At 54.5% G+C, this 25,390-nt stretch overlaps 1 protein-coding gene across 3 annotated transcripts in view; it reads right to left on the reverse strand.

Annotated features, from left to right (window-relative positions):
* Positions 1–204: 204 nt before the first annotated feature.
* Positions 205–25,390, reverse strand: part of SEMA3F (semaphorin 3F) — a 94,810-nt gene continuing 69,624 nt past the window's right edge. Inside the window, exons 3-19 of one of the 3 annotated variants that reach the window (XM_038772377.1) lie at positions 19,730–19,890; positions 18,594–18,656; positions 16,663–16,782; positions 14,554–14,646; positions 10,477–10,570; positions 9,375–9,494; positions 7,455–7,594; positions 7,146–7,260; positions 6,204–6,273; positions 5,861–6,005; positions 4,572–4,794; positions 3,425–3,513; positions 3,048–3,089; positions 2,316–2,473; positions 2,087–2,154; positions 958–1,091; positions 205–744 (exon numbers count right to left, since the gene is read on the reverse strand). In XM_038772377.1, the coding sequence (XP_038628305.1) occupies positions 277–744; positions 958–1,091; positions 2,087–2,154; positions 2,316–2,473; positions 3,048–3,089; positions 3,425–3,513; positions 4,572–4,794; positions 5,861–6,005; positions 6,204–6,273; positions 7,146–7,260; positions 7,455–7,594; positions 9,375–9,494; positions 10,477–10,570; positions 14,554–14,646; positions 16,663–16,782; positions 18,594–18,656; positions 19,730–19,890 (2,303 nt within the window). In that variant the 3' untranslated portion in view covers positions 205–276. The remainder of the gene's footprint in view (positions 745–957; positions 1,092–2,086; positions 2,155–2,315; positions 2,474–3,047; positions 3,090–3,424; positions 3,514–4,571; positions 4,795–5,860; positions 6,006–6,203; positions 6,274–7,145; positions 7,261–7,454; positions 7,595–9,374; positions 9,495–10,476; positions 10,571–14,553; positions 14,647–16,662; positions 16,783–18,593; positions 18,657–19,729; positions 19,891–25,390) is intronic. The other 2 variants (XM_038772379.1, XM_038772378.1) reach the window with 2 other exon arrangements.

A 25,390-nucleotide genomic window follows, 5' to 3' on the forward strand; every position in this document is an offset into this window, starting at 1 on the left:
CACAGAGAGCTCCCATGTATTCAGGCTGGTGGGGAGGGTGTTGGGGGGCTGGTGGGGGAGGGAGGGAGGCAGGTAGGCTGTGTTCCCACTCCAGTGGACTATGTACAACCTACAATAAATATTGTCTTCAAGGGGACGTGGTATATATATATTTATATATATATATAGATATTTATATATTTTTTAATATTAAAAGGGGGAGTGGGCTGGGGGTCGGGGCAGGGGGAGGGTTATAGAGATGTGATCACAGTCCCCAGAGTGGGAGCAGCGGTAGTTTCATGTGAGTCGGTCGGTGTCTGGAGGGTGATTCCGGCGGTTTCGAGGTTTCTTCTGGTCCTGTAGCTCCTTGGCCCTGAGGCCTGCCAGCCCCTCCTTGTGGCTGGGCGGGGTGTGGCGCCAGTAACCCTGGCAGTATTGATTGATGAGTCCCATCTCCGGCTGGGCAAGGAGCTGGGCCAGCTCCTGGTAAGGAGGCATGGGGGGGCCAGGAGCCCGCAGACTGGCGGCGGCGGCGGCGGCAGCAGCGGCAGCGGCGTTCCCGGGAGACAGAGGGATGGAGGCTTCGGCCTGGGCGAGCACAGCACGGACGGCCTCGCGGCTCAGCACGTGCAGCTGCACCCGTGTCACCGTGTGCTTGAAGTTGTTCTCTGTGGCCGTGCAGGTGTATTGCCCTCCATCGGCCAGCTGCAGGGCACGCAGCAGGAGCCCCTGCTCTGTCTTTAACACCCGGCCCTCTGAACGCATCTGCGGGGGGTTGGGGAGGAGGGGTCAAGGGACAGAGAGGGACCAGAACTGGGCATGACTCAGTGGCCCAGACAGAGGCCCTCCCTCCCCTCTGGCTGGCAATCTCTCTTGAGGCCGCCTCATCTGCCTGCAGCTTTTTCTTCCTTCCCTCTCCCCTGGGCCCCACCGCTTTCCTCTGCTCCAGCCCCAGTCTGGCCTTGGCCTCAGCCTTACCTCCTTCCTCCGGTCGCTGGCATCCTTCTGAAGCAGCCATTTGACAGTGGCCTGTGGGGAGCGGGGCTGGCACTCGAGGAAGGCTGTGCTGCCCTCCACCCCGTACTGCACCGACTCCACCGTGTTCTTACTGACTGCAGGGAGAGACCGCAGGAGCATGTTCAGCCCAGCCACTCCACTCCCCCTCCAATCCAGAGCCCTGCGCCTTCCCACCTCTGCTCCTCTCAGCCCCAGGAGCCACAGGTGCAATCCTGCTCATGAGTCTGAACCTTTACGGTGAGTCTGAACCCTCACCGTACCTCATTCTCACCTGTCCCGCCATCGACCCCCGGCCCACGTCATCCCCCGGGCCTGGAATGCCCTCCCTCTGCCCATCCGCCAAGCTAGCTCTCTTCCTCCCTTCAAGGCCCTATTGAGAGCTCACCTACTCCAGGAGGCCTTCCCAGACTGAACCCCTTCCTTCCTCTCCCCCTTGTCCCCCTCTCCATCCCTCCCATCTTACCTCCTTCCCTTCCCCACAGCACCTGTATATATGTTTGTACATATTTATTACTCTATTTATTTTACTTGTACATATCTATTCTATTTATTTCATTTTGTTAGTATGTTTGGTTTTGTTCTCTGTCTCCCCCTTTTAGACTGTGAGCCCACTGTTGGGTAGGGACTGTATATGTTGCCAATTTGTACTTCCCAAGCGCTTAGTACAGTGCTCTGCACACAGTAAGCGCTCAATAAATACGATTGATGATGATGAACCTTTAGGACACAGGTCTTAAGCTCCAATGAGCCCTGACTGAGTTTGGAACTCTGGGCCGACTTTCTGACTCCTCGGGGAGCCCAGTACCACCGCGCCATCCTGCCTGACTCTGCTGCCCTCAGCCGGGGCGGCCGCCTGACTGTTCTGAGGCTGGAGGTACAGGTGGCTGGGAAAGTTGGAAGTGGCTGTTGGCGCTGATCAGAAACCCCTGCTGGTTGGGCCCCCATCACCCTGTTCAGCATCAGGTAGTCCATGTGTCTGGGTCAGGTGTCCCCCTTCCCCATCATGATCAGGGTAGGGGCCAAGGGGCAAGGGAGGTGAAAAGTCCTCCCCTCCCCACCGATTCTATCTTGATCACTAACTCTCTCTCACCGTTGGAGTTGAAGCCGCGGCACTGGCGAATGGGGTTCCCGTGCCGAATGTCCTGGCGACGGCTCCGTCTGCGGAGACGGGGAGCAGAAGGGGCGCTGGGTTGGGGGGGAAGGGAGTTCCTCCTGGGGGTTGGGGGGGCGCGGAGGCTGTTCCCGGACAAATCTCACCCGTGTGCATTGACTTTCTTTGGAGTTCCCCTCCTCCATCTCCCTTCGAGGGGCCCCCTCACCTCTTGGAGGAGGCGGAGTAGCGAGAGCAGAACTTGCCATCCCAGGCGCAGTAGGGGTCGCGGGCAAGGCAGCAGTCAGCACAGGCCACCCCATAAGCATGGCAGCGGTGCAGGCCCAGGTGGGTCACCCCCACAGCCGAGGCTACGTACAGTTGTTGCTGGAGGAGTAGGGGGGTGAGCAGGGTCAGAGCCCGGCCGAGCAGACCCCTGCCTCCCCTCCACACTGATTCCCCCTGGCCCACCCCGGAAGCCTGGGGATCAGGCTTCCTGGCCTCTCATTCCTCTCTCTGGGTGCTGAAGAGGCACCCACACACCCTCCCTCACTCCTGGGGGCATTGGGAGGAGGGGTCTGAGGGAATCTGGGAAAAGGCCCAGGGGGATCAGCCTGAAGTTGGTGTAGGAGGCCACAGCCCAAGCCTCAAGCCTACTCCTCAGCCTTGCCCCACCCATGGGCAGCAAGAGGGAGCCTTCTGGCCTGATGGCCCCAGGGCCTATTGCAGGTCACTTCTGCCTTGAGGGGAAATGGCCATTCCATCCTCAGGCAGATGGGTGGGACGACCCCCCGGGGCAGAGCATATTGATCCAGGTGGCTGAGGCTGAGCTCGCTCTCTGTGCTCCCTGGGCTCACTCCCCATGCCTCGCAGGCAGTGGCGGGCAGGGGGAGGGCTGGAGCCAGCTTTGAGGCCTCGGGGGGGAGGGGAAGGGGGACAGAGAGCCCCTCAGAAGCCTTACCCTCTTGGAAGAGATGGTCATGGTCTTTATAGGAGCTGGAACCTGGAAGGAGACCACGGGTGGGGGGCAGCTGAGGGTCAGGCTGGCTGGGAGGCCATTGCTGACCTCAGCCTTGGAGAAGGGGCTGGGAATCAATTGCAAGGGGCCTAGGGAGATGGAGCAGGGGGGGAGCAGGGGCAGCCTGGGCCCCAGAGCAGCTCCATCACCCAAGACCCATCCCTGACATCCAGGGGCAAGGGGCTGGGGTCAGCTGGAAAGGCAGGGAGAAAGCCCTGCAGGAGCCAGAGTTCCAGAGTTCCGGATCTAGGAGATCACCGGTTTGGGAGGTGGTAGGGTGAGGAGGTGATGGAGTCAGGTCACAGGACAGAAGATCGCACCTTGAAGACTTCCACCTCCTCCAGCATCAGCTCCTCCGTCTCCATGTCGTCCTTGGGCAGCACAATCACCTTCTGCACAGTTCCGCGGTCTGCAATGGAGTCACGTGGCCCTCAGTGGCCCGCGGGGTGAGGGTGGGGGGTGGTGAGCGGCCCCCCTCAGCCCTGGTTTCCCTTCCCTTCCCTTCCCTGGGGTGGGGTGACCAACCCCAACCATGCGGCTGTGGGGGCGGTGGAGTGGGTGGGTGGTGGCGGGGGGGCCGAGGGCACAGGGAGATAATAATGCAGGGAGACACATGGCGGAGCCCAGACAGCAAGTCCCTCCTTACAAGGTCCCCGGCAGGAGGGGTAGCACCTCAAGAGATGGGAGCATCTCCTTCCTCCCTTCCCTCCCCACCCTGACCCATCACCTCCCCCCACTCCCCGCCCCCAGCCAGCCCCCAGGCCTGGAGTCCCCTGCTCCTGCTGACGAGGGAAACGGCTTTCTGTAGTTCTGGGGAGTCAGGTAGGTAGGGTCCAAACAGCAGGGCACCGGATGCAGTTCTGAAAGCAGCAGCTGGAGGTCATGCTCCCTCCCCCTCCATGGGGTGAGTGGAGGAGAGCTCCACAGAGTGCTGAGAACTTGTTTCCCCCAAGCTGAACGCAGCCCGTGTGGGACCCCGGGTGGTTCCGGGAAGAAGATGAATTTGGCACGCCTCCTTGCCAAATAGATGTAGTGGCAGCAGTGGCGGTGGTTGCGGCGGGAGCAGCTGGGCCTGAAGCAGTCTCCCCGCATGGGGGGCACTTGGCCCCCACCTGGGCACTGCTAGTCCCAATGGGGTTAGAGCAGCCCAGTAAGCCAGTCCTCTCCGCTCAGAGAGGTGAAGGTAATTAGGCCCAGGGGGCTTTCTTTCCTTCAGGTCCGAGAGTCTTACCTGCCTGGAGGACAGGTAGCTGGGCAAAGAAGTTGCAGGTGGCACCTCTTGGAACCAGCCTCTGGGGCATGGCCCATGCCCACGGACCCAGGGACTCGCCAGCCCTACCAGGTACCAAAGAGGTACCCATTCGTCTCACATGGAAATGCAAATAACCAAAAGAGGAAGTCTGCTCTTTCCCTTCCTCCTCCTCCTCCTCCTCCTCGTGAGGGTGCTGGATGCGCAGCAGTGGGTACCTGTGCCCAGGAAAAGCACCTCATAGCGCCCGTCGGCCGCGTCCACCTGGTCTACGGCGATAGTGGTGAAACGGTAGTGGGCATTGGTCCTGACCACCAGGGGCCGGCGTTGCAGTGGGTACACGGGGTTATACATCAGTGGGTGGCTGCGCATGAAGTTGATGACCTCGTCTGGGTAGTCCTTGGTCGACTTCATGGATGGTGTGAAGGTTCCCCCGGGGCACTGCAGACACAAAACCCGATCCTCTAGTCAGGGACTCGGCCAGAGCCCCCCGCTCCCTCATCTGGGGCTCCCCAAGTCGAGGCCCAGCTTGGGCTGGGAGGAGGATCAGCCGTGGCTTTTTCAGAAGTGTGAGCCGGTCCCCTCCACCCCCCAACCTCCTTCTGAGTCAGCTGCATTCCAGAGCCAGTGAGATTCAGCCATTTGGGGGCTGCTCTATTGTGGACTGGGGCTCTGGCTTCGTCTCTTCCCCCAGCTCTGGGTGTTAGTCTCAAAGAAGTGGGGGGGGGTAGGGGTATGTGGCTCAGAGACCACCAGAGAAGAGAAAGCCAGGGCTCGCTCAAGCTCCCAACTCAATTGCTTCTCCACATCCACCCACACCATGCCAGAGGCTGCCCCTCTAGAGAGCAGAAAGAGGCCCAGCTGGCAGATGGAGAACCAGAGGCTAAAGAAGGAAAGATTTTTTTCTTTTCTTTTTTTTTCTGATGGTGTTTGTTGGCGCTATGTGCTGAGCACTGTTCTAAGCACTGGGGTAGATACAAAGTAATCAGGTTGGACACAGTCCATGTCCCACATGGGCACAGCCTTAATCCCCATTTTACAGATGAGGTCATCTGAGGCACAGAGAAATTAAGTGACTTGCCCAAGGTCACATAGCAGACAAGTGGTAGAGGCAGAATTAGAACCCAGGTCCTTGATAGTAATACTATTTATTAAGCATTTACTTTGTGCCAGGCAAAGTACGAAATGCTAGGGTGGATACAAGCAAATCAGGTTGGACACATTCCATGTCCTGCACAGGGCTCACAGTCTTCATCCCCATTTTACAGATAAGGTAACTGAGGCACACAGATATGTGAAGTGGCTTGCCCAAGGCCACACAACAGACAAGTGGGGGAGGTGGGATTAGAACCCATGACCTTCTGTCTCCCAAGCCTGTGCTCTATCCATTAGGCCACACTGTGCAGCCCCAAGCCCATAGACAGATGCAGTTTGAAGATCCTCTTGCCTTGAGCACATATATCAAGAGATCTGGGCCCAGGAGGTGGCGGGGGCCTGGAGTACTCACGGTGCCTGGACGAGGGTAGGGCATCTTGCCAGTGAAAGGCATCCATTGGTAATTGGGCCCCTCCTTGTGGGCGAAAGGCCCATTGAAGACCATTCGGATGTCAGCCATGGAGTATACACAGACCGCCGAGCCTTTGAACACAGAGCTGGGAGAAGGGGTGGCGTGGCAGGTAAGCACAGGGCAAACTGGCTGGGGGCCACCACCCCACCTTCCCACCGACTCCCTCTCTCTTGGGTCTGCCTTCTCTGGGCCTCCCTCACCCATGACCCTTTGAGTGCTCCAGGCAGTCTTTCCCTGCTCCCCCAGCTGCCCCCCAAGCTCTGGCCCAGCCCTGGGCACTCACCCCGAGGAGGCAAAAACCGCATAGATGATGGGATTCTTCACATCCTGAGTCTGCTGCACAAATACGGCCTCTGTGTCAGGAGAGAGAGCTGGAGTGTTGGTAAAGGGCAAGGGCAGGAGGGGCTGGAAGAGGAGCAGGGACTTGGGGATGTTGGGGGGGGGAGTCCCTGGGGCTGCAACTCAGGCACCCCCCTAGCAAGGAGGACCCCGGGGAGTTGCACCAGGGCACTTGCAGGCTGGCCTCTGGGGCTGGGGCCTGTGGGTGAGGGGTTAAAGGGAGTAGGAGGATTCTGTGCAGGGGATCTCAGCCACTGCTCTGCTCCCTAGATGAGGCATTTGGGCCAAGCCACACAGGGGAAGAGAGGGAGCTGTCAGGTCCCAGAGGCGACCACTCTAAAGATGTGGGCCAATTTCAGGTGCTGCTCACTTTGGTACCCAGGGCCTGGCTATCTTATACCCTGCCCACCAGCCCCCAGAAAAGTCTTGGCCCTGAATAGAAGATTACTATATCCTGGAGTTGAAAGGAACTTCCAGCTTCACCCACCAGCCTCTGGGTAGTGAGACCCTGGACCCAATCCAGGCCATAACCTATTTGTCACGATTCCCCGGGAAGAAGCTGCCAGCCTCTTCTTCAATCTGACTGGTCAGAGCCCTAACATGGCTTTCTGCTGTCTGACAGAAGTCCCTCCAGTTGCAATCCAGCGCTTAGAACAGTGCTCTGCACATAGTAAGTGCTTAACAAATGCCATCATTATTATTATTATTATTATTATCCCCATTTTTCTCTGAGGTGGGGATGGGGAGCAGAGGGAGTGGGGTTGGGCCAGGGCCTAGGAAGGGGAGACAGGATGTACAGTGGGAGGGTCTGAGGAGCCCAGGAGCCAGATTTGTTCCAGTACCCTGCTGGGCTCCTTCCACCCACTCCCACCCGCAGGGCACTCACGTAGCTCATCAAAGTGGGTCTCAATGCCATCAGGGCCAGGCACGGAGCAGATGAGCCGGGCCTTCAGGAAGGTGCTCCACTTGTTCACAAGGCAGCAGTGGCCCCCATCGTCGTTCTGCAGAGAGAGAACCACTGGATTCAGCCACCCCAGGCCGGGCTCTGGCCGAGGAGCTGGAGCTACGGCCTCCCTGCCGCCTGCCTCCAGGATCTAGAGGCATCACTGCGACAGGCCAAACCCAGGGCTCCAAGAACCTGCCAGAGCAGCAGCTCCAGCCCCAACCTCAAGGGCCACGGCCTCTGTGTACGCACCAGGCAGATGCGACCGATGCGGGAGTAGACGGCTGGGCTCTGGGGAGCATCAGTCGATTTCTCCCGGAAGAAAAAGTACAGTTTGTCATCATTCCTCTCGGCGCTGTCAGGGATGAGCTGGGCATGGACAAATGAGGGGTCTGCAGTGGAGAGGAAAGCCTGTGAGCCCTTGGGCAGGAAACATGTCTACCAACTCTGTTGTATTGTCTTCTCCCAAGTGTTTAGTATAGTGCTCTGCACACAGAAAATGCACAATAAATACCATTGACTGATTGATTTGGGAGAGGGGTTGTAACTCTTGGCATTACAGCGGGTGCTCCCCACCTCTCCACTGGGCCCTTTGCAGCCCCATCATTTCTTGGAGAACACGCTGGGCCCCAGAACCCCTACAGGGCTGGAGCCAGTTAAATTCCCCAGTGCTGTCTTGTCTCATCTCTATCTCTGTGTCTCTTCTCTCTCTCTCTCTCTCTCTCTCTCACTGGGCCTTCACTTCTCTGTGCCTCTGCTTCTTCATCCATAAAATGGGAATTCTCAATACTTGGTCTCCCTCCCTCTTAGACTGTGAGCCCCATGTGGGAAAGGGACTTTATCCTACCTGATGATCTTGTATCTACGCCAGCACTTAGTGCTGGCACATAGTACGCACTTAACTAACACCACAGTGATTATTGAGGGGAGGCAGGATAGCCACAGACACCCAAATGTGCCAATAAACATAAAACACAAGTGACAGAAGCATGAAAACATTCAAAGATTCATAAGAATCCTGGCAACAGAAGCATATAGCATAACTTATAGAGCTATTCCCAAGTAAACATGTATAGCCATGGGAAGGCAAAGCAAATTCGTGCACACACACACATGTACACATATGCACATGCTCACACACAGAAATACTCACTCAGCAAGATATTCACATCTAAGGATGCTCACTCCTTGGAACCCCATAAAGGCCAAATCTCCTCAAGGGGGGCCAGGACAGCTGCTGCTCCAGGCTCACCCAAAGGGGAGTTGGCATGACACTATCCCTGGCTCTTGACTCTCTGGCCTCATGTCCAGTGCTAATTTTTTTCTCCCGGATTGGAATGCCGGCCTCGTTCAAAGCCAATAATCACTGTTCCTCCCCACCTTCAAAGCCTTTCTAAACTGCCACTCCCCCAGAAGGCATCTACTGATTAATTACATGCCATTCTTGGTCATGTTGCCTCATCAGCCCCTTGAGTACTCATGTACAATACTAATAATTTGGTATTTGTTAAGTGTGCCAAGTGTTCCAAGCACTCTAGAATTATTTATTTATATTAATGTCTGTCACCCCCTCTAGACTGTTAGCTCATTGTGGACAGGGAACATGTCTACCAAACTCTGTTGTACTGTACTCTCCCAAGCACTTAGTACAGTCTTCTGCACACAATAAGCACTGAATACCACTGAGTGATTGATTGATTAAGCACTGAGGAAGATAGAAATTAATCAGGTCAGATAAAGTCCCTGTCTCACATAGGACTCACAGTCTAAGTAGGAGGGAGTATGGGTATTGAACCCCATTTTATGGAAGAGGGAACTGAGGCCCAGAGAAGCTTAGTAACTCACCTGAGTTCACACAGCAGGCAAGTGGCAGAGCTGGGATTAGAACCCAGATCCTCTGACTCTCAGTCCTGTGCTTTTTCACTAGGCCATGCTATTATCTGTTTGTTCACTCGGGTCTATCATTTATATCTATTCTTTCAATCTTAACTATAGTATTTTCTTCCATTTAGACCTCCTGACTCCTCCATTAGACTGTAAGCTCAAGGGCAGGGATCGTGTCTATTACTACTCTTCTATGTTCCTCAAGTGCCCATTCTGGTTCTCAATTAATTCCAGTGGGCTCAATGAATAAATGAATGCTGCTGGCACTGATACTGCCTCTCCACTCACCATTCAGCCAGCGGGAGTTGTACTGGTCGGTGCGCATGGCTGTCTGCTTGCCCAGGGTACGGAAAATGGCGGCGTCGGTGCCCATGAAGTCTATGTAGACTCCCGCATAGAGCTCCTCATCTGCAGGGAGAGGGAAAGAGGTCAGCAGCAGCAGCCATCTCTGAGGGTCTCATTCATTCATTCAATTGTATTTATTGAGCGCTTACTGTGTGCTGAGCACTGTACTAAGCGCTTGGCACTGTACTAAGTGTCTTACCACCATGACTACCTTAACCAAGCAAGCATTGGCCCTCTTCACTCCAAGACTCCCTCGCCTGCTATCTTCCCTCCTTCCTTCAGGGCCCTTGCAGGGACCTCTGCCTTACTGCCTCTTCTAAGGGGCTAAGGTGGCCCAAAGAAGCAGAGGTGTTGGGAAGGAGTGAGTGAGAAGTATGAGTCTCCTAAGGTTGCCATGAGAGGACTGAGGGGATTTAGGGGGTGGGGGGAAGGGGAGGGCAACTCCAGTGCCCCCTGCCACTGTGTTTCCTAGGCTTGGCAGGAGGTGCCCTGCTCTGCAGCTGCTCCCAAATGAATTTGCCAGTGCTGGGACCAGCCTGGAAGGAGACACCAGTCTAGGCCAGGATCAGAGGCTGCCGCGACCTAGCTAGGGGCAGGGGAACAGGAGAGACAGCTTAGGGCGGAGAAGGGCCTGGGCTGCAGCTGTTATCTGTGCCCAACCTCCTCCATGCCACCCTCTCAAGTCGCTGGACAAATTTCAGGCAGCCTGGGAGAGACCCACACCAGGGCAAAGCTGAGGGAGTGAGAGGATGGAGTCCAGCCAGCAGGTACCTCCCCAGCAAGCACTGAAAATTGTTGGGGTGTGTCTTTTGCCTCCCCATTCCCCCAATCCACCGCCTTTCCCTCCCCTGGCCCTAACAAGGCACCTGAAACAGTTCGCCCCTCCACTAATCTGAGCTCATCCCTCTCCCACTCTCCTTCCCCACAGATCCAAGTACAGTGCTTTGCACATAGTAAGCGCTCAATAAATACGATTGAATCCCAAGGCCGAGTGGTTGAGGGAGCTGAGCTGAAGGGGTAGAAGGGGGCTGGAGGAGACACTCACTGATCAGAGCGGAGACACTGTCCACCTTGGGGTCATATGGGCACTTTCCCTTTCCTGACTCCAGTTTCTCTGGCTCCAGGTAGAAGATGTAGTCCTGCAGTGAAGAGAATAAAGGGCTCAGAGCTGGCTACATGGAGATCACACTCCAAGGTCCCTGAGGCTGAGTTATTGGGAGTGAAGGGCATGGGCAGAGCCAACTGGGCCAGGGAGGGTCCAATCTGTCCTTTAAATGCCACCCAATTGGTTCTCAGGAAGCCTCCTGGTTCACCAGACCCTGCAATATGTCCAGCAGTGACGTGCAGAGTAGACTGTAAGCTCCTTGAAGGCAGAGATCTATTGTCCTCTCCCAATCACTTAGTACAATGCTCTGCATAAAGTTAATGCTCAATACATACCATTAACTGATTGGTTGGCAGCATCTAAGACCTCATGAGCACTGAAGGCTGCATCCTATGTGCTTCACCTCCATTCCAAAGCTGGAGAGGGGACAGGGTTTGTGCACCTCTAAGCATTTGGCACCCTCCTTTGCCCCGACTGACCTTTTCACCTCAGGCAGTCTTCCAGTGGAAGTAGCTGCCAATCAGAGTGAGGGGCTTGGCCCATCTATCAATTGGACCCCTTTAAGATCCTGGGTACTGGGGAAACTGGGGCAACCAAAGGGTTACTTTGATGGTCCGGCACCTGTGGCTCTGTCTGTCCCACCAGAGTGAAGATTTGCTCCTTCCCCAGTCCCAGGAGAAAGTGGGACAGCATGTGTGTCACCCCCAGGAGGTAGCAAACTGAAGCTGGCTGGGAAAGTACCCACTCTCCTCCAGCCTCCTTGAGCATACCCCACAAAATCATAGCCTGGAAGGCCAGGGGGTCCTGTAGAAATAGACTGTACTAAGCCTTCGGTCTGGTTACCCTGCCACCCTTGAGCTCTCTTGGCACAGAGCCATCTCCAGGGCAGAGTGTGGCAGAGCCAACAGCGAACATTGATCTCCCTTGACCTTTGTGGAGTTGGCCTAAGGGTGGGGTTTTAAACTGGGGCAGGTCAGGGGAGTAGGAAGATGCCCCAGTCTAAATGCCACTTCGGTCTAGAGTGGCTTTTGATGTCTTGCCTAGCCCCAGCCATCTCCAGTCTGGAGGTTTCTGTGAAGCCCGAGCCAATTCTGGGGCTGATGTGTCTTGAAGGGGGGAGTGGGGAGAGCCAACACCAACTCAACCTCAATCATTAGGTCACTGGCCCCCTGGATTGAGCTTGCTGTTCGGGTCCCTTTCCACAGCACCAGGCAAATAGCACCTTGGGCCCCCTCCCAGTCTCATTCTCATCACAGTCACAGCCATATGCCGCCACCCCGACCCCCAACAAAGCATAACAGACCCACCCCACAGGAGCTGGATCGGAGCCGGGTCAATGGCCTGGCGATGCTATGGGAGCCATGCTAATCTCACAATGATCACCTTATTTTGTCCTACATTGGCTCTGCTGTCCTGGCAGGAACTGCTCCATTTCCTGTTATCCATTATTAGGGGGAGAGTCCTGAGGAAGCTTGCTCTAATAGCCTGTGGTGGGGACATGAGGCTGGCCTACCAGCTGGGCCAAGGAGCCTCCTCTCTTGCACCCGCCCCCACCTTAGGCAATCTTAGGTGACAGGAACTGTCTACTTAACCGGGTCACCATCCTTGGCCCGGAAGCTCCACCAACTCCAGGCCCTTCCTGGTCCTGAAACAACACCTCCTCCAGACAAGGCTGTCAGGCAGAGTAGAGAGAAGGACACACTGAAGAAAACCCTCTAGTCCATGCCCCTGCCACAACACAGCTTAACCAAACCCAAATAGAACAGAGCAATGACAACCCCTCACCAACACGTAGTCCATCCACCTCTGATGGGATTGAGCAAGTGAAGGCATATTGTTCATCATAACAGTCACCTCACATCTTCGTCCCTTCACATGCCATTTTCCTCTCCTCAATGCCACCGAGACCAACCATAAAAACATCTTCACACTGACTGCCTCCCCTCTCCACCCGCCGGCCACTGTCCGCCAGATGCCTCCTGCTTTGTTTTTCTTCTTATTTCTGTATCAGGGTGGCCTGTTCTGAGTGGAAGCTATTAAATTAGGGTCAGGAGCCGGTTTTCCATCTGCTAAATCTTTCTGCACATACCCGCCCCTCAAACACCCAAAACATTGGGGTAATCCCAGGCTGGGCGTCCTCATGCCCAGACTTCATCCGTACTTTGTATCAAATCACAAGAATCCTTCTGGTCTCTCCTTGAATATAAACAAGTTTATTCCCCCCCCACCCACCCCACCACCAGGACTCGCCTGCCCCAATGGCCCCAGCTGTGTTCCGGTGTATGTCTCGGAGAAATTGAGAGGTCGGACTAGAACGACAAGGAAGAGTAGTAGCGAGCAGAAGTCTGGGAGGGTAGGCACCCTCATGGCCAGTCTTCAGCCCAGTGGCTCCATGGAAACATGTTACCAAAGTTCTCAGCTTCCACCCCCTGCCCCATGGTCCTTTTACTGAGCCCACGCGCCGAGGTTGTGTGCGCAAGGGGAGGGAATGGGAGGTGCTAGGGGTGCACGAGGTGAGGTGGATGGAGGGAAGAGTGAGCGGGGGTGGGGAGGGGCAGGAGGCAATGAGGCGATGCAGGCAGCTGCATATGGTGATGATCTTATAGACAATGGATACTACACCCCCCAACACACACACTTTCCCCCGCTCCTTACAGTCCAAATGGACCCCATCACGCCGACTGTTCCCAACCCCATTTCCCCAGACCTCACCCTCACCCACCCACCCAGGACAATCTCACTGGCATGTCACGCATACACATACCCACAAACCACACAGAACACATTCACATTTGTTCTCCCACACAGAATCCGTCTCTCCCCTCCCCTTCCTCTCCTCCCACGCCCCAACTCTTCCCCTGCAAGAATTTCTTTCCTGTAATTTGGCTCCTTCCCCCACCCCACCACCCATCGACTCTTGGTCCCATCCGTGTCTACAGCCCCGCCCAGGCCGCAGGGTTGAAGGTCCAGCAGGTCAGCTCCAATGTCCTGGAGGGAGATGAGGGCTGTTTCCAGGACCGAAGATCCCAAAGTTTTTCTTCTGGGGCAAAGAAGTGTGGTCCAGGGGTAGGCCCCCTCTTCTCTTCTGGGCAGTGCCTGGCTTGGTAGCAGGGAAGGGGGTGGTGGGGGGGTGGGGTGTGTGTGTGTGTGTGTGTGTGTGTCTCTCCATGGATACATGCAGATGAGGGGGTGAACAATGTGTGTGTCTGTCTGTGGGTGAGTGTGAGATGTACATATATCCAGCGAGGCTCCTCTCCCCTTTCCCTCGCCTCAACCCCCAAACTCCAACTTCCCTTTGGTGGGGTCTCCTACCCACAATCCTCAGTGGCTGCGCCCATTTACTTGAAGGAGAGGGACATTCTCCTTTGGTTTCTTTCCCCCCAAACACATTGCCACCTCGCATATCTGTCCACCAGATGCCCCTGTGGGCCTATGTAGCTGGGCTGATGCCCTCAAGCCATTCAGCATATCCTGACGTAGAGAGCATGGTCCAACTCCTCAAGGGGGGTATGTGGGGAGTCGGCCCCTGTGACTGCTGATCTCAAGGCGTCACCCTTTCTGGGTTCTCCCCGGTATGGCCGAGCTCAGGACCAATGGGCAGTGGAGGTGGCAAACCTCATTAATGTTTCCAGCTACTCCCTGTAAATCACAGAGCCAGCAGAGGGAGTTATTGGTGGAGGCCCCACCAAAGCAAGGCCTGGATTTCTCCAAGGGGTCTATTTTGAACCTTGAAGAGGTACAGCAGGAAAGAACTGGGATATGGGGGGGACTCAGTGGCACAAGTGGCACTGGGAATGTAAGGTGTTGTGGGTGGGCCACGAGGACCCCCCCTTTCTGGATGGCCCAGTTGAGGGTGATCTTTGGTCATGGCTTTGCAGTTGGGGCATGCTTCCGGCCAGTGGGCAGGAGATCAGGTCCTGGCTGGTTGGCCAGGCAGGGTCTTCAGGGTTCCGCTGGCAGGATCTGGAGGTGGCTGGTACCCTTGTGGGAGGAAGGAGTACCAAGCGCGATTCCCACCTTGTGTTCCGCTGGAGTTGGGATGACAGAAGATGTTTCCGCAGCTCTGCTGCCCCGTCCTCCCGGCTGGAGGGTTTGGGTCAACTCAACGGCCTGAGGAGAAGGAGTGGAAAAGAGTTAGAAGGTAGTGGATGGGAGACCTGCCCACTGGGGCAGGGAGGACCCGTGGGAGGCCACACCCAGGGGCTGCTGTACTCACATGTACACTGGGCGAGAGCACGCAGATTCCCAAGTGTGCCCTGGGTGAGCCCATACAGCTGGCGTGAACATAAGTCCGGTCCTGCACGGCCCCTCATGAGTGCACATCCCCAACCATGGATGCCACTCGTGAGCACTTTACAAGTCCTCCCCATGAGCATGTGCACACAGACACAAACACACTCACGCACAACCATTCCACAACAGCCTGTTCCAGTTCCCATGCCCATATGCCCAGATCTGTTCTAACCCATCCGGTGGTGTTCCCCATCTGTTTCCCCTTCAGAGTTCACACATCTCAGGGGCCACATATCTTTTCCAGCATCCAATTCGCATTACCCGACACTCCCCCTGCCCCGCAAGACCGTTTCTCCATGTGGGTAACCTGGCCCGCAAGTACACATTTGCCTGCCAGCCCGACACACCCATGACCCCCCCATGCCTTCCCTTTTCTGACCTCAGTGCCACAGTGGGGGTGGCCTTTGGCCTGGATGGAAATGAAAAAGGCGAAGCAGGAGCCAGGGTAGAGGGAGGCGGGCAGCATAAGCAGGTGTGTGGGGTGAGGGTGGTGAGGGGCGGCGAGCAGGGAGATGACGACGGTGACAGGGAGTCTGAGACGCCGACGCGGTAATACAGCATGATGCTTGGGGAGATGCGGGAGGAGAGGGATCTTTCAGCCTTTGGCCCCTGAGGGTCCCACACATGGTGTGGGGAGTGACAGCTAGGTTCCAGTCCCTACAGAAACCCTAAGTGTTTTCAGAGCTGTTGCTGATGCTGTCAGAGTGGTCTGCTGCCCCCAACCCCAGCCAACTCTCTTGCCCCTTAATTCCTGAGCAGGCAGTGTCCAGACAGACTTCACTAAAGTAGGGGCCGGGATCAGTCACACACAAATACTAATGAGCTGGTTTCTACCCAAACATTCACTGGCTCAGAGGTGGAGCAGCTGGGATCCAGCTGGGACATCGGTGGGACCACCTGTTGCTTAGGCAGTTCTCCCGGCAGGTTGTACCCTTAGCCTTCACTCTCCCAACAGTCTCATCGAGTTGGGACCAGAGTGCAGGGGGAGGGGCGGGGGGGGGGGCGCAACTGAATAAGGCAGCTCCGACCAGACAGTCCATAGCTTAGCCCCAGATGGAAGTCAGGAATCCTCTCTCCAGGTCCGTGTAGCCTCCCTTGGTGCTGACACCACATCGGCGGAGCCCAGAGCACGCACATACACAGGAATGAGCCACTCCCGCAACAATCATGGGCCTTTGGGACTGCATCCACCCCCTCACCCCCAAACCCCCCAAACTCATTACAAGGCCCTGTCAGGGGACATCAGTTTTCCTTGATGAGTGGTGGCTGTTGGAAACATGCTCTCTTCCTTCCCAAGCCTTTGCTTCTCCCCAGATCCTGGGGAAGCCTCTCTCCAGTGCACAGTCCCGATTACCAGCGACAGGCCCCCAAATCCCGCTTAAAATTGGGCGGAGATCAGGAGAGACTACAATGTGACAAAGCAATCCTTGTCTGTCTGTCTGTCTGTCTGTCTGTCTTGTGCTTCTGTAACAAGACCTCTTTCACCCTCCCTCCTCTGCCCCCAGTGCCCCGGGCTGACGGATGGGAACACGGAGCAAGGAGCTGTTCAAACGTCTGCCTGGGAGCCACACAAACAGCCAGAGATATACCTAACAGCACTCCAATGCTGCGGGAAGTTTTCCCCACTAGCCTAGAGAAGGTGAAGCTGCCCATCCCCTTCCAACCCCAAGCCTAGGGCTGCTGTGCGGTGCTCACCTGGGTCATGGGAGGAAGCTGGGAGGACCCAGTCGGCCAGATTCCGGGCCTGAACTGCCCAGCATCCAGACAGCCTGGAGCAGGATTCTGTCAGCAGATGCGGGCAGCTGGGATGGGCCTCCTGCCCTGGGGCCTTACCTGTGCCTTGCGCCCGCGGTTGACAAAGGTGCAGACGGGGTTGTAGGCGCCGGTGCCACAGACGTAAAGGTGAGTCCGGTTCCAGGGCTGGATGAGACGGATAAAGTTCCCGCATTCCCCCTGGGGGCAGAGTGAAAGGAGAGGGGTGAAACCTGGCCCAGATTCAGCTCCTGCCCCTGCTTGAGAGCACAGACTCTAGCCTGGCACATGATGCACTGATGAAGGTTACCATAGTGGCCCATTGCTCATTGCAGAATCATGAGGGCTGGGCCTTCGGCCTCACCTTGACCTCCAAATTCCTCACCCCTTGCCTCAGTTTCCACTTTCCCAGTATGAGGGAGAGGATTCACTGGGAATAGGTCACATTTGATGTTAGTGTTCAGGGAAGTGAGCTTCCACTTGAGGCCTCTTGGGTAGGTGGAGAAGTGAGGCTCCACTTGACGGGGGCTTGGGGGCAGGAGGCCCAGCTGGGGCACCTGATCTCTTTATGCAATGTGGCGGCTTGGTAGGACCAATGGGTTCTGGGTTGTAGTCCTGCCCCTGGTTCCCCACCCCCTCTGTTTGGCACCCAAGGAACCAGACCCCAGGCTGCTCCTTAGCCTCCGACTTGCATGGAAATGGGAGCCCCTTTGGCCCAGATGCCTTTGGAGAAAGGGTGGGGCAGGGTGAGCACAAATGTGGGGTCATTTTGGTCAACAGCCCTTGGGCACACTGGTTCTCAGGTTTTTGATGAGGGGACTGAAGATGCCCAGGGCTGAAGACGACCTGGGTCCCTCACACCAGGTGGGGCTTTCAGGCCCAGAGCGGGCAGTGGAGGAATGAAGGATGATGGGCAGAGCTGGCCTGGAGGCTCCAGTGTTCAGGAAGAGGGGCCTGGTCCTGGCTAAAGGAACAAACCCCAGAGCCCAGCAGGGGATGAAGCTGAACATCCTTCTCTCAGTTCAGGTTTCACCAGTTCCAGCCGCAGGAGGGCAGAGAGAACCTGATCCTGCCCACTGCTACTTCCCTCTGCCTCCACAGGGGGGTGCCAGAGATGGCTGGGAGGAGAGACACCTTAGGGTCAGCCAGCTCATGGTCACTCTGGGTTCTCTGACTTCCGACCTGTGACCTTTCTTTTGGCTCTCTGCTTCTTAGCCTGGGGGAGGGGAGTGCTTCTGCTTTTGCTTCGGAGGGGCTCTGAGAAGCAAGTTCTTGATCGGAATGGTGATTTCAATGCTCCAGTGGTTGAGGGGTGTGAGACCGAACCTTGGGCTGAGGACTCGGGAGATCTGAGTTCAATTCCCAAACCAATGGGGCATATCTTTGGTCTCAGCTTCCCTCTGCTCTGCTCAGTGGGTACAAGGAGAAACCCAGCATAGTTAACTGTGAATGCGATGGGAGGAGACTGGGAATCAAAGAACAAGTTCGTGGGTTCTAGCCATTCATTCATTCATTCATTCATTCATTCATTCAAGCACTGTACTAAACGCTTGGGAAGTATAAGTTGGCAACATATAGAGACGGTCCCTACCCAACAGCGGGCTCACAGTCTAGAAGAGCCATCCTCCCCAGCATCCCGAGCTGGCTCTCTCACCACCTCTGGAGGAGAAACTAGGTTGCATCTTACAGAGCAAGAGCTGAGGCTACAGAGCTGGAACCAAACCCGGGCATCCCTCCTCCCAGGCTCACACTGCCTCTGCCCAATCAGAGCTCTGAATTCCTGGCTCCCTGACCTGAGCTCACATCCAAGGTGACAATGGGACTCCATTCTCCCTAGCCCCAGGGATATTGCCCAGGGGATTGCCAGGGGCAGGGCTGGAGGGCTGGTGCTGGCATTTCTCTCTTTCCCCACTGCTCCTGATCTGGCTCAACTCTCTGGGCCCTGCAAAGAGGGGAGCGCCCCAGGATCCTTTGGAGACCCTGATCCTCGGGAAGTGACCGATGCTACTCACATTGCTGTTTTTTCCCGACAGGATACACTCGTCAATCCTCTGTGGGGAGGCTGCCCAGTGGATCTGGCAGACGATAAGCAGGGTGCAGTCAGAGTGGTCCCAGGCCTAGGCTCTGCCCTTTCATCGCCCCCCTCCACCTCCCGTCAGAAGGCCTCCCACCCAGGTTTCTTTTCCACCCTGCAGGTCAGAAGAAGGGGAGAGGGGCAGAAGAGCCCAAGCCTGTTAGGTGAGAGATACAGAGGCCCTGGCCCTGCCTGAGCCCCTGCTTTCACTCAGTTGATGCCTCCAAGAGGCTGGTGGGAGAGAATGGAAAGTGGGGTGGTAATAATAATAATAATAATAATAATAATAATAATGATAATGACGGTATTTGTTAAGCGCTCATTATGTGCCAAGCACTGTTCTATGCACTGGAGTAGATACAAGGTTATCAGATTGTCCCACGTGGGGCTCACAGTCTTAATCCCCATTTTACAGGTGAGGTAACTGAGGCACAGAGAAGTTAAGTGGCTTGCCCAAGGTCACAAAGCAGACAAGTGGCAGAGCCGGGAATAGAACCCATGTCCTCTGACTCCCAAGCCTGTGCTCTTTCCACTAAGCCATGCTGCTTCTCTGTCGAATCATAGAATCAGAAGGGACTTGGGAGAGCTCCCTCCCAAGCAGGGGAATATGAGCCCCGTGTGGGTCAGGGACTGTGTCCAACCCAATCACCTTGTATCTCCTCCAGCCCTTAGTACAGTGCCTGGCACATAGTAAACACTTAACAAATACCACAGTTATTATTATTAAATCCACCACCATCCAGGACAGATAGTTGATAGTAACAATTATAATAACAATAATAATACTTAAGTGCTTACTATGTGCCAAGCACTGTTCTAAGTGTTGGAGTAGATACAACTTAATCAGGTTGGACATTCTTTTCTTAGAGTTCTCCAGGAGTGGAGACTTGTATCCAAATACTCCAATTGGAAGTTTCCTCGTATGCCCACACTCTCCTCCCAAGCCCCTCAGACCCAATCTGGGCAGTAACTCCCCATACTGCAGATGGCCATACCTCCCCAACTTCCTCCCCGCTGGACGAGCTCCCCACCCTGATCCCTCCCCTGAGGTCTCCATCCCTATGGGGCCCTTACAATGAGGGGCTCTCGGTTGATGTCGTGCAGGTCCAGAGAGAGGATGTAGTCCTTGCTGCCCACGTACATTCGGTCATGGTCCTCATCCTTCAGTAGAATGCGGTAGTCAGTGGTGTTGAGTAGGAAGTTGAAGAAGTGAGCTGTACCTGTTGCCTTCAGGGCTACAAAACCCAAGCAGAGAGAGGGAGAGGTGGAGGGAGGGAGGGAGAGAAAGAAAGAGAGAACAGGTCAGCTGCTTAGGCTCTTGGATCACCAAATCCTGTCGGCTCATTCATTCAGTTGTATTTATTGAGAGCTTACTGTGTGCAGAGCACTGTATTAAATGCTTGGAAAGTACAATTCAGCAACGGAGACAATCCCTGCCCACACCGGGCTTACAGTCTAGAAGGTTCTACCTTCACAACATCTCTAGAATCCACTTTGTGCTTTCCTTCCAAACTGCTACCATGCTGGTCCAAGCTCTTGTCATATCCCACCTTAACAATTGCCTCAGCCTCCTCGCTGATCTCCCTGCTTTCTGTCCCTCCCCTCCCCACTCCAGTCCACACTTCACTCAAATGCCAGAACCATTTTTCTGAAAAACTGTTCATTCCGCATCTTCCCACTCCTCAAGAACTTTCAGTGGTTGCCCATCCACTTCTGCATCAAACAGGAACTCCTTACTATTGGCTCTGAGGCACTCCATCAGCCTACCTCCTGTCTCCTACCTAACCTGTCTCCTCTCCCCTACAACCCAGCTCACACACTTCACTCCTCTGATAACAACCTACTCACTGTGCCTCGCTCTAGTCTCTCTCACCTTTGCTTACATCCTCCCTCTGGTCTGGAACTCCCCCTTCACATCCATTAGACCACCACTTTCTCCAACTTCAAAGCCCCGCTAAATCAATCTCCTTCAGGAAATTTTTCCTAACCTCTTATCTCCTTACCCTATTCTCTCTCTCTTCTGCATCACCTATGCATTTAAGCCCACACCCGCTAAGCACTTCAATACTTATCCCACTCCCAGCCCCACAATACTTAGTGAATATATCCTTATACTCTGCAACTTTCCCTATCTTTAATTTATTTTACTGTCCTTATTCTAAGTTGCTTCCCCCTACCTGTAATTTTTTTATGTCTGGCTCTCCCTGTAGATGATAAGCTTAGAACAGTGCTTTGCACATAGTAAGCGCTTAACAAATACCATCATTATTATAAGCTCTTTGAGGGCAGGGATCCGTGTCTGCTTACTCTATTGTATTGTACTCTCCCAAGCGCTTACAATAGTGCTCTTCACATTGTAAATGCTCCGTAAATACCACTGATAATGATTGGGAGTCAGGGACCAGGGCCTGTGTGAGATCTGAGCATTGTGGCCCCTTGGACCATCATGATTATAATAATTGAAGCATTTATTAAGCACTAGGTGCTGGTTTTGAACAGTCTAAGTAGGAGGGAGAACAGGCATTGAATTCCCATTTTGCAGACGAGGGGAGATGTTAAGCGACTTCCCCAAGGTCACACAGCAGACAAGTTGCGAGAGTCAGTATTAGAACCCAAGTCCTCAGACTCCCAGACCCGTGCTCTTTCTACTAGGCCACACTGCTTCTTGTGACTAAGCATCAAACCGCCACAGCCTCCAGGCAGCTCCATGAGACGGAACAACCAGATCCTGGAAATCCGGGCTTTGGGGATACTCTTTCATACTTCCTGAACCCTTCCGCCATTAACAGCCTCAATATACCGGGTGCCAAAGACGGGGGCTCCCTCACCTCAGTCCACACCCTCACCCGGACACTTTCCAGAATGCCCCAGCTGACCGCTGCACCCTCTGTGGGCACCTGTGATGGTCTTGGGCAGGAAACACCCAGCCCAGGTATGTTAGCTGTTTTCTGTTCCCTCCATCCACGCTCTGCTACTGATTCCCATCCTCACCCTCTCACCTGAGATGGAGACTGGGGGACTTTGCTTACTTTGCACAGGTGCAGGCCAGCTCTATTTCAGAGAACAGAAAGGCTGCAGCTCGGGTTGACCCAGAAAATCTGATCGCCTCTCACACCTGTATCCCTGCCTCGTGGAATTCCCTTTCCAATCTCCCTCCTCCTCCCCCTGGCTCCGAAACCACTCTAATTAGCCCCCTTGACTCAGAGTCTTGATTCCCTGAAATTCTTCCTCCTTTCTGCACTGGTTAAAATTCAGGTCAGGACCAACCTCAAATTCCAGTCCAGCAGGCCAAGGCCCAGGACCTCTCTTCTGCCCCATCTTCTTGGCCTACTTTGGCCTATCCTTTGGCCTCCTCTCCCCAGTTTGGTTCTTCTTCTCCCTCAAAAGGGGCCGGAAAGATTTCTGTGCCACTCATGCCTCTACTGGGAAGGGACTCGCAGCAGCCATTTTGAACAGGTGGGTGGAGTTGGTACCTGGCCATGGATGCCAAAGAGGAAGAAGTTGGGCTACTACAGAACAAGAATGATGTTCCAAGCCAAGCTCCTGTTTCACTAGCTTTCCCATCGGTCCCTCTTCCAGGAGGCTTGGTGATCCAATAATCCAGGATAAAAATAACCTGCTGGTTTCTCTGGTTGGTATTCAAAAAGTTTTACAAGCATTAAGGAGCAAGTCCACACCCAAACACACTTGTTGGCTGATGGGACTGTGTGACGGTCACCCATTATACTAAAGGGGAAATCAACCTACAGAGTCCTCTAAACCGTAAGCTCACTGTGGGCAGGGAATGTGTCTGTTGTGTTGTACTTTCCTAAGAGCTTATTACAGTGCTCTGCACACAGTAAGTGCTCAATAGATATGATTGATTGATTGACTGATTGGAGTCTGAGATCCAAACACAGGTACCTTGTGAGTCCTGACTTCTGGAAAGCCCTGAGAGGAGACCCCCGCTGCCCTCACACACCAACTCCTTTTTTTTTTTCCATAGTATTTGTTAAGTGCTTAGTATGTGCCAGACACTGTACTAAGCACTAGGGTAGATACAACCTAAACAGATTGGACACATTCCATATCTTACACGGGGCTCACAGTCTTAATTCCCATTTTATAGATGAGGTAACTGAGACACAGAGCAGTTAAGTGACTTGCACAAGGTCACACTGACTCATATTGGTTCCCGGGAGCTGTGTTCCCTGCTCATGATTTTTTTAAGGTATTAGTTAGGCACTTACTATGTGCCAGGCACTGTATTAAGCACTGGAGTAGATACGAGCTAATTAGGTGAGGTGGGTTCTAGGAGTAGAAGCAGCGTGAGAAGCACCCTGAGAAGCAGTGTGGCCTAGTAAAAAGAGCCCAGGCCTGGGAGTCAGAGGATCGGGGTTCTAATTCTGGCTCCGCCACTTGTCTGCTGTGTGACCTTGGGCGAATTACTCAACTACTCTGTGTCTTGGTTACCTCATCTGTAAAATGGGGATTAAGACTGTGAGCTCTATGTGGGACAGAGACTGTGTCCAACCCAATTATCTTGTATCTACCCCAGTGCTTAGTACAGTGCCTAGCAAGTAGTAAGCACTTAACAAATACCATGGAAAAAAGGTGAAAAACAAAAATGCTGAAGCATAGGGCTGCCTGGTGGGAACCAGAGCTCTTCTTGGGAGGGAGCAAGGCCTGGAACATTGGGTGACACTTCCCCCCCTGGGTCAAGTAAGTACAGTTGATGGATTCTGGGAAGTCATGCCAGACAGTCACTGGGTGAGTGGCTAAGCAGAGGTCCTGGCAGGTTTACCTCCTGATTTACCAATCTGGGCCAGAGCAGCATGGGTGGGAGAAGAGGAAAGGGGTGTGACTATCTGGCATATCCTAGTTTCTGGAACCACATAGCCAGGACCCATTGGCAGGGGCGCAGCCAGGGAAGTGGGTGCACTGGATCTGACCAGAACCCAAGGGGCTCAATGTGGAGGGCAGAAGGGGTGCGAAGGGAAAGGGAGGTAGGTTCCTGTGGGCTGTGGGAAGGACTCACCTCCCTCCACCCTTGCAAGCATCAGTTTTCCTCTTCCTGGGGGAAGGTGGGAGGTTCATCTAACCACAGCTGGCCTCTACTGTCTTTCTCTGTCGGTCCGACAGCTGGTCCCAGACACAGAGGCGGCAGTATCCAGGGCACAGGAAGGGCACTAGGAGGGCAGCAGGCTGTTCTCAGCCAGGCGGCTCGCCATCTCATGCTCTCTGCTCATCAAGAGCCCGGGCCTGATTTCCTCTCCACCTCAAGGCTTTTCCGGGCCCTACTGACATCCTGAGGGCCTAGGCAGGAAGCAGAGTTTCCCTGCCTCTCCAGGCCCTGGCCCCCAGGGTCCTACTTGACTAGGGCTGGGGGTCCTTAAGGGACACATGACCCTGGATTTCCACGAGGGGGGCTGACTAGACTGGGCTGGAAGTCAGAATTCTTGGCTCTGGCTCCTTGTGTAGCAGGCAACCCTTCTTCTCTCGATGTCCCAGGCTCCTGGGGAGTTGCAGCGCAGTTCAGTGGAAAGAGCACGGGTTTGGGAGTCAGAGGTCATGGGTTCTAATCCCGCCTCTCTCTGCCACTTGTCAGCTGTGTGACTTTGGGTAAGTCACTTAGCTTCTCTGTGCCTCAGTTACCTCATCTGTAAAATGGGGATTAAGACTGTGAGCCCCATGTGGGACAACCTGATTACCTTGTATCTCCCCCAGTGCTTAGAACAATGCTTGGCACATAGTAAGCGCTTAACATGCCATTATTATTATTATTATTATTATTATTATTATTATTATTATTAGGGATCAAGGCTTACCCTCAGGGCAGGAGAGGAAGACCCTCTCTCACAAGGCGGGACTGTGGTAGCCCCAGAAATCAAATCCAGCCCAGGGCAAGCCCAAGCTTCTTCCTCACATCTCCATGCAAGAATGGCCTCAGCCCTGGTGCTGGGAAAAATCCTGTTTTGGCTGGGGGAGAAGGGACTTTTAAGTCAGACTGAATCCCTGCAGCTACTTCCACCTTTTCACTTGCTAGTTACCCAAGGGCAGGGCCCCATGGCTTCTCCTTCCTTTGGGACTCTGGAGCCCTCAGGACAGGGTCAGTGGGAGCACCAAAAATAGTTTATCGATGACCATGATGGAGACTTGTTCAGCTGAGATCGATGCCTGCCTCAGTTTCCCCTTGCCTCTGGCTTCCTGGCTAGATCCTGGCTGCATTTGCTTTTCTGTACCTGGGAGGCTTACACCTGGGAGCCTGGGTTTTTTTTTTTTATCTCCACTCAATCTCCCAGACCAGAGAAATGTTTTCCCCTCCCAGGGGCTTCTCGCAGCCCCTACCGACTGGTGCTGAGGCTCTTTGAGGGATTACCGTTCACAGTGCTGGAAGCTGCAGGCCCCACTAGATGTTCTCTTGGGAGCCAGCTTGAGGAGCAGACCAGGAAGGGAGAAATCCATTGCCCTTGGCTAGCCAGTTGGTGTTATTTATTGAGCACTTACTGTGTGAGGAGCACTGGACTAAGCACTTGGGAGAGGACAATACAACAGAGTTGGTAGACAGGATCCCTGTCCATAAGAAGCTGACAGTCTAGTGGTGCACTTAGTGTGATTCTGCTCTGAGCTCTTAGAATTTCCTCCCTCGTTAATTCTGGGGCAGCCCTGGAGGGCAATGGCAGAGGGTGGTGGAGGGCAGCATTTGGGCTGTGAGAATTCCTGTTGACATCAGTGATACAACTAAAGAATCAGTGG

Source organism: Tachyglossus aculeatus, chromosome X1, assembly GCF_015852505.1.
Source record: "Tachyglossus aculeatus isolate mTacAcu1 chromosome X1, mTacAcu1.pri, whole genome shotgun sequence".
NCBI classification, from domain to species: domain Eukaryota; kingdom Metazoa; phylum Chordata; class Mammalia; order Monotremata; family Tachyglossidae; genus Tachyglossus; species Tachyglossus aculeatus.